The sequence below is a fragment of the Galeopterus variegatus genome, unplaced genomic scaffold (genome assembly GCF_000696425.1).
Source record: "Galeopterus variegatus unplaced genomic scaffold, G_variegatus-3.0.2 Scaffold827, whole genome shotgun sequence".
NCBI classification, from domain to species: Eukaryota; Metazoa; Chordata; class Mammalia; order Dermoptera; family Cynocephalidae; genus Galeopterus; species Galeopterus variegatus.
In genome coordinates this window covers 44,692-52,750 of record NW_007726938.1, presented here as the reverse complement: position 1 = coordinate 52,750, position 8,059 = coordinate 44,692, and the positions used below count along the sequence as shown (strand labels likewise).

Sequence of the window (8,059 nt, the reverse complement as noted above, 5' to 3'; positions counted from 1 at the left end):
TCCTTGCTGTGAACAGCCTTAAGTTTTGGGTGTAATTCTTCTCTGTGCCTCAGTTCTCCTCATGTGAGGGTGGAAGAGGACGCAAGAGCTAGAGAGACACTTAAAAGTAACATTTTGGTGAAGATTCTAATTTGTTAAACAAAACTAAAACCTCGGTACTTACTATATCATCAAGTTGTCATAAAGTGCAGAAAACAGGCTCAAGGGGGGTAAAAATCAATGATAGGACCACAATTGAAGAATGAAGCTAAGAAAGCAGAGCTGTAAGGTTTTCGTAAAAAATAACAATCTGTGAGAAAGGAAGAAATAGGGTATTCTACTGAAAATTCTCAGTCCGCTGTTCTCGCCCTTGTTTCAGAAGCTAAGAAAGAAATGAGCTACGATAGATGCAACAAGGGCAAACCTGAGACTATGCTAGGTGGCGAGTCACACTCAACAAGGCTATATACCGCTTGATTCTACGTATGTGGTATTCCGGAAGATGCAAAGTCACAGGGACAGACAGCAAATCGCTGATCGCCCGAGGCCAGGGACAGAAGAATGGACTAGAAAGGGGCACAGGGAAGATTCTGGTGTGATGAAACTGCCCTACACCTTGACTGAGGTGGTGGCTACTGAACTGTATGTGCTTGTCAAATCTCACAGAAACATCCACTCGAAAGGCTAAATTTTACCAATACAAATTATACCCCAATTAAAAAAAGGTTAAAAAAAACCCCTGCCCATCTGTCAGTTGAATTAAAATAACTTTCAACAAACAATGATATAAACTAGCCTTTAATCAGATTATTTAATTTTTCTCCAAATGTAAAATTATGATAGGGACCCTGCCCATCTGTCAGTTGAATTAAAATAACTTTCAACAAACAACGATATAAACTAGCCTTTAATCAGATTATTTAATTTTTCTCCAAATGTAAAATTATGATAGGGAAATCTATAAAAATCATGATAATGCCAAATACAGATAACTGCTAACTTAACCACATGATGCTGTTTTCAAAGTTTAAACATAACAAGGTTTTGTACGTTTTAGGATACTAAAGGTACCACTTCATTTGCTTTAAAAATGGATACTTCCCAGCACTGAGCAAACTGAGAGTTTAGAATTTTAGCTTTTGAAACTAATAAGGAAAAAAAAAATCCATAAAATGATATAAGATCTGAAGATTTAGTTATGGGATTTTCAAAAAATTTTTTTGTCTTAAATAACATTTCAAATTTCACTATATGGTTATAAATAGTCATTGGGAAGGCCATGGTGTTCAAAGGAGTAAATGATAACATCTTCATCAGGTTCCAGCCCCACTGATTTGAAACCATTTGCCAACCTCCAGCACGCAGAACAACTGACTTACTTCAAACACATATTCCATTCAATAAGAGGTAACGTTCTATTTTAAGACAGAACAACCATTAAAGCTATTGTTCACAATGAAGGAATCTAGGTGATATAAGTATAACCCAATGAAAAAAAGCCAAAACCAAAAAAACAGAATTAAATGACTCTCATAAAAGTCTACAGCTCTGAAAACATCACATTCCATTAGAAAATAAAGATCTTTGTCTGCTATTAAGAAAATATAGTCTTTTCTTAAAAAAACAACACTGTGTCCACTGCTATTTTGTAAAAAGCTAATGTGACCCAGAGTAAAATAGATAAAGGCAGGGCTCAAGATTTAAAATTATAAAACATTATTTGAATAATTGTGAAAATTTCAAAGACAATGATTTGTGAACTAACTGCTCTGTGTGTACTACAGTAAGGAATACAATGAGCCTATCTTAAATGAAATTTCCTAAAAATCAGACCGATCATATTTTTCAAAACAATTTAAGAATACATGATGATGGTCATAATAAATTCTTAAAAGGTAATTTTTCTGAAAAAAATTTAAGTCAGAAAATAATACTTTATATCAACTTTAGAATAAAGAATTGCCTCTTGCATACCTTTAACATCTGGATCATCAATATGGGGCTCTAGATTTTCTATCATTTCTTCCAGTTCCTTTCTGGTGGCCATGGTGATGTTTGGAGAACCTGGTGTGGTGACTTCAGGTGCTTCTTCTGGTCTCTCTGGGCTGAGTTTTTTCCCAGAGTCCTGTTCAAGCTCTACATCTAGGTCTATTTCGGGAAGAGGAGTCCTCCAGAAATGGAAGGAGTTATACAGTTCCTGATCTAAGAGAGCTGACTCTTGTGAGCCGGACCCAACCTCTGGTCGTGACGTAGATTTGTAGTTACCAGGCTTTTTACCATTTTCATTACTAGCTGCTTCCTGATGAGATTCTGAGGACAAAGTACAAAGTAAAGAGTTGTCCACTGGAACACTTATTTCACCTGGAGATTTCCTGGATGTTTCAGCAGCACAATCTTCCACTGTGTTTTCCAGTTTGACACTGGGATTACTAACACTGAGATGTGAAGGAACATCCTCTGGCCTTATCTGTTTATCCTCTGGGACTTCTTGATCTCTGATCCTTTTATTGTTTCATTGGGGAAAAAAGAACAACATGAAAGTATAAAAATAATTACTGAAAAAAAAGATCAATGAAAGATATTACATACAGCATTCAAATAAATTAAATATTAAAAATTACAGATTATCCATACAAACTGAGTAATTTAAGTGTATCACTTATAATGCTTCTTTTTCCACCAGCTGTTCTGTGTTCAGAGATGTATACGCCTGTTAAGCTTAAGTCTAGATACTCAAGCATAATACATTACTTGGAGAAGGTAACATTAAGAATCTTTTAATTTTATAATATCATGCTAATTTCAATAATAAGTTAAAAAAAACCAGAAGTTCCTATAATGTATTTTAAGATACACATACTTTTTAAGTTATTTGATTTTTAGAATTGTATTGCCACTCTGCTCCAATGACCTATTGAAAAGCTGAGAATTAAGGCTTATTTGCTTACATAAAAAAAGAGAAAACTATATAGCAGAGAAAAGATTCTTATTGACTGTCTCAGAAAGAAAAATAAAATCTGCTTAAGTGTAAACAAAAGATTATTTTTACTTCTTCCACAGTTTCCATCTCTATTCCCAAAGGTTTTCCCAAAGTGGAGTTATGACTGAATTATAAGGACAGATGGCACAAGTTCCTCATTAAAGTCCACTCATTGTTGCAATCCACTATCTGAACTAAAGCACTCCATAAGTTTCACTGTTTATCTCCTATATTTGACTCAATTAAATTCACTGAGCACCTACTAGGAGCCAGGAAATGAAATCAGTATTGAGGATTCAAACGTGAATGACACGCAGGTGTTGCTCTTGAGGTGACAGTTAGAGGCAAACAGGAGAAACAAACAAATAAGCGAATCACTGCTGGATAGTGCCTAAGTACAGAGGATGCACACTGAACATGGCAGGTGGAGATGGAAGTGGAAATTAAAAGGCTTTAGAGGAAACAACACCTGTCATATTTAGAAGAACCAAAAGGTGTTTCTGAAGCTAAGGGGAAGAAAAAGTATTCAAGAAAGAAATGGCACATGCACAGGCGAGACACACAGCAGGTATACGGCATTCAGAAAACAGCAATGAGCTCACTGTGGCTAAGAGAGGGAGATGGCAAGTGACAAGGATGACAAATGTCACAGGCACCGTGCTTTCTCCATTCTAAATACCTCTGGGACTTATCCTAGGGCTATAGGAAATAAAGTAGGAATTAAGGAAATTATATGATTAGATGTGTTGCTTTTCAGAGACCACTCTGGAAGCAGTGTAGCAAACGAGGCGGAGGCAGGACGGAGGGCAGGAAGGACAGAAGTCCAGGTGAGATGTGTTGGTGGCTCCACAAAGGTAGTTTCCTGAGGGCTAGAGAAAAAGTGAACACATTCAAATGGTGATAAAATCAACAGGACACCTTCACTTACTACGTGCTGGAGATGAGAAACAAAGGCAGGAATCTGGAAAGATTTCCAGATTTCTGGTTAGGGCAATTGACTAGATGGTGGTAGCACCAACTGAAAGTGACAAATGCAAGAACAGTTTAATGAAAAAGCTAATGAGTTCAGGTTCAGATAGGGTGGTTTAAATACCTGTCAAATTCCAGGTGGTGATGTCTACGAGAAACTGACTGAACACCAGGGAAAGAGGTGAACACTGGAGACAACTCAGAAAGATGCGTGTGGAGCTGATGTGTGCGCCAGGCAAGAAATATGATAACGAGACCCACGACGATCACACAGAACAACCAAGAGCAGAGGCATTTTCCTCACAGGAGAGGCTGGTCACGACAAGGGTCTATCCGGACCGAGGAGAAGAGGTTAGAACAGCTGAAGGAGGGGGAGACACAGGAGATGATAGGATACCTGGCAAAGCAGCACCCTTCTGAGGAGGACATGGGCTGGAAAGCACAGATGGACAAATGAAACCCCTGAGGAGACACCTCCTTCTGAGAAACAAGAAAGGAAGATGTAGACGACAGAATATGTAGGTAAATTTATAAGGTGTGGGGAAAAAACTAAGGAGGCTCTGTTAAAACATGTGAGCCTTGGGCCGGCCCCGTGCTGCACTGGATAGTGTGCCGCTTGGGAGTGCAACAGCGCTCCCGCCGAGGGTTCGGATCCCACATACAGACCGGTTCCCGCTCACTGGCTGAGCGAGGCGCGGGAGCAGCACCGAGGGTTGCGATCCCGTTGCTGGTCAGTAAAAAAATACAAAAAGGAAAAAAAAACAAAAAACAAAAAAAACCATGTGAGCCTTTAAATACACAGTAAAAGATATTAAACAGGAGGCTTAACAGGACTGTGTAAAAGGTGGGTGATGCTAACATCTATGTAAGATCCCAGTTAAATAGCTACCATACAGCTCATGAAATTATCCAGCACTCTCTGATTGCAAAGCTCATGTTGTTTTCTTTTTTTTTTTTTTTCCTTTTTGTCTTTTTTCGTGTCCGGCAACAGACCGCAACCCTCAGTGTCGCGCCCGTACCGGACCGGGACCGGCAACGGGATCGCAACCCTCAGTGCTGCGCCCGCCCCTCGCTCAGCCAGTGAGCGGGAACCGGTCTGTATGTGGGATCCGAACCCTCGGCGGGAGCGCCGCTGCACTCCCAAGCGGCGCACTGTAGCAGTGCGCCACTGGGCCGGCCCTCATGTTGTTTTCTAAAACATATTTTTAAAAACACAATTATTAAAAAATTGTTTTTGATACAGGTAAACAAAAATATATATGTCATCTGAAAACATACCACACAGTAACAGCACTTTCAATTCTGCTGTTTCTCTTCCATTCTTATAACTGAAATATATAGTATGCACATATAACACAATTGTGTTACACTATGAAAAAACAGGACTGTAAGTTCTTACCCCAGCACTGGTACTTCATTAATATAAAACTCTGAGCCTTTTAGGGACTAAAATGAACAACTGGCCTAGATAACCTATAACATCCTTTTCCTCTCCAAAATAGCTCTTCAAGGATGAAGCATCAAGATAGCAGAATAGATGGTCCCCAATGTCACCTTCTCCCACAATCAACTGATTTACAACTATTAAAAAGCAACAATTGCCAAGCCAGGGGCCGCTAGAGCTCAGGGGAAGAGGAGGAGAGACCTATGGAGTTCATGAAGGCAAGAGAAGCCATGATGAGGGAAAGAAGGGACCGCTCTGATCGTTTTGAGCCCCAGTCATTTCAAGGCTGGCCCTGGTGGGCACATGGAGCAAGAGCTGGCAAAAGCCACAGCTGTGCCCTTCATATGAAGTTGCTTGGAGGCAGCAGGGGGGAAGAGTACCTTAGTGGACCCCAGGCCAGCAAGACCACTGACAGGGTTCCCGCGGACCCACACAGGAGAGAGGGGCCACAAACAACTGAAAAAAGGAGCCACTCAGGGCCAGTGAGTCATCGCAAGGGATGGGCACATAATCTGGCCCATGGGAAGTCTTTGGAGTGGGAGGGTGTGGGAGACGGGACCAGTGGGGCACAGCATGCACAGCTGATCTGCCCTCCAGTCAGTGCAGGAACACTGTGTAGACTGGTCAGGAACACAGAACTGCAGGGGGTGCAGTTTGCTGAAAGGTCTCAGGCCCAGGCCAGAGTTCCTATACAACCCAGGTGTACCAGATCTCACAAGACCTGGAAGTGTTTACAAGGTCAACAATTAAACCCTGAGCTGCACAAAAAGCCTTCCCCAGAGAATCAGCAGCAAAGCAGCAATTTAGCTCAACCACAGGACTCAAGTGCTGATTCACACAGGAAGTTCCCCCATTTTAGAAGTAAGCAAAGGACAACAAATTAGTTCTAGTGCAGAGTTTAAGTGGTGGGAACAGCAAATAATCCAACACAGAACAAAACAAAAAACACATAGATCAGAAACAAAGTTTGATATTAACCAGTAAAGGTCTAACACCACCAAAGAACACCTATAAAACCAAAAGAGCTTGAAGTCCCCTGGCTCCCGAGCTGGCGTGAGGGGAGCCCAAGGGCCTCATCCATGCCCCATCCCGCCAGGTCCACATCCAGCCTGGTGATGACCTTGCTGCCACCAGAAGCCTCCGGGGGCTCTCAAGCTGGGGGGGCTCGGGGAGGGGTGTACAAGGGCCTCAGCCCCACCCCCTGACGTCCAGCAACGCCCAAGCCACCACCAGAAGCCCCCCAGGCTCCCGAGCCAGGGTGGGGGGCTGAGGGCCTCAGCCACACCCACCTCCCTCCTCCACAACCAGGCCAGTGAAGGAGCCAGTCATGGTCTGCCCTACCTCCCCCTGCTCCATAACATCATCTTCAGAATGTAAAATAATAATTATTAATCTTAAAAAAGAGCTCTTCAAAAACAGAGAATAAATATGACTTCTATATGTGTATGATTTCCCAATCATTCTGTCCTTATTTGAAAATATATCATCCTTTCCTTTTGTTTACAAAGAATATTAGTGGGATAACTGGTGAAATCTGAATGAAGTCTACAGATTAGACAAGAGTATTGCATCAATGTTAATTTCCTACTTTTGGTAACTGAATTATAGTTCTGTATTAACATCTGTGTTTTGGAGAAATACACAGTAAAGTGTATAAGAGGTAAAAAGAATATGGCTAAAACTTATTCTCAAAGTGTTCAGGAAAAAAGAATAATAAAGCAAATATGGTAAAATATTGGTACCTGGAAAATCTGGAGGAAGGATATATGGGATTCTCTGTGGTATTTTTGTAATTTTTCTGAAATCATTCAATCTATATTTTAAGTTACAATAATGAGATAATGTTCAGCAAGGGAGAGGGAGGAGCAAATGGGTAAAACTCATAAGAATCTTCATCACCACCCGAAAACTTTAAGAAACTTCCATTCAAAATACACACAAAAGAACCTAACTAAAAGGTCATTCAGTAATTCCAGCGACTTAAGATTCCTTGATCACTATCTCACCTTAGTGTTAAGATTAAAATTTAACATTCTTAGCAGCAAATTAAGTCAAACTTATCAGTTTGTCCAAACTTAAAACTTTTAGTATGGTTTTAACGAGAAAACTAAGAGACACAAAAAAAGTTTTCCCTAGTATTAAATTTTGGAAGGAATCACTGCATGCATGGCTTCAAACTGTCAAAAGTATAAGTTCTCTAATTTCTGATTTTTCCTGGAGCTGGGTTAACAGTCAATGCAATATCAAGCTGCTAAATGCCAAAATTCTGATATTCTTGTCAAACTTCTACATACAAGACAAACATTATTTTGAAAATTGAGGAGACTTGTGATTCTGCATAGTAAGAGAATTATCCTATCTCCCAAGAGAAGCAGGTAACAAGAGCACCAGAGGGTAGGCCAGAAATTTTTCTCAAAAAGAACCTTAAGTTTCTTTTTGTGCCTACATAAGTTTACAATTAATATCTTCAGAGTTTCTAACTAGAGGCCATGGACCTAGAAAACTGAGTATGGCTTGCAGAACAAGTGGTTTAAGAAGCACCGCATCCTAGGGCCGGCCCAGTGGCGCACTGCGCTAGTGCGCCGCTTGGGAAGCGCGGCGGCGCTCCCGTCGAGGGTTCGGATCCCACATACAGACCGGTTCCCGCTCACTGGCTGAGCGAGGCGCGGGGGCAACACCGAGGGTTG

General features: G+C 41.0%; 1 protein-coding gene across 1 annotated transcript in view; it reads right to left on the bottom strand.

Moving 5' to 3' along the window:
• PPP4R1 (protein phosphatase 4, regulatory subunit 1) overlaps window positions 1-8,059 on the bottom strand; it is a 46,949-nt gene that overhangs the window by 18,509 nt on the left and 20,381 nt on the right. Inside the window, exon 9 of the mRNA XM_008572714.1 lies at window positions 1,954-2,480. Coding sequence (XP_008570936.1) covers window positions 1,954-2,480 — 527 coding nt within the window. The remainder of the gene's footprint in view (window positions 1-1,953; window positions 2,481-8,059) is intronic.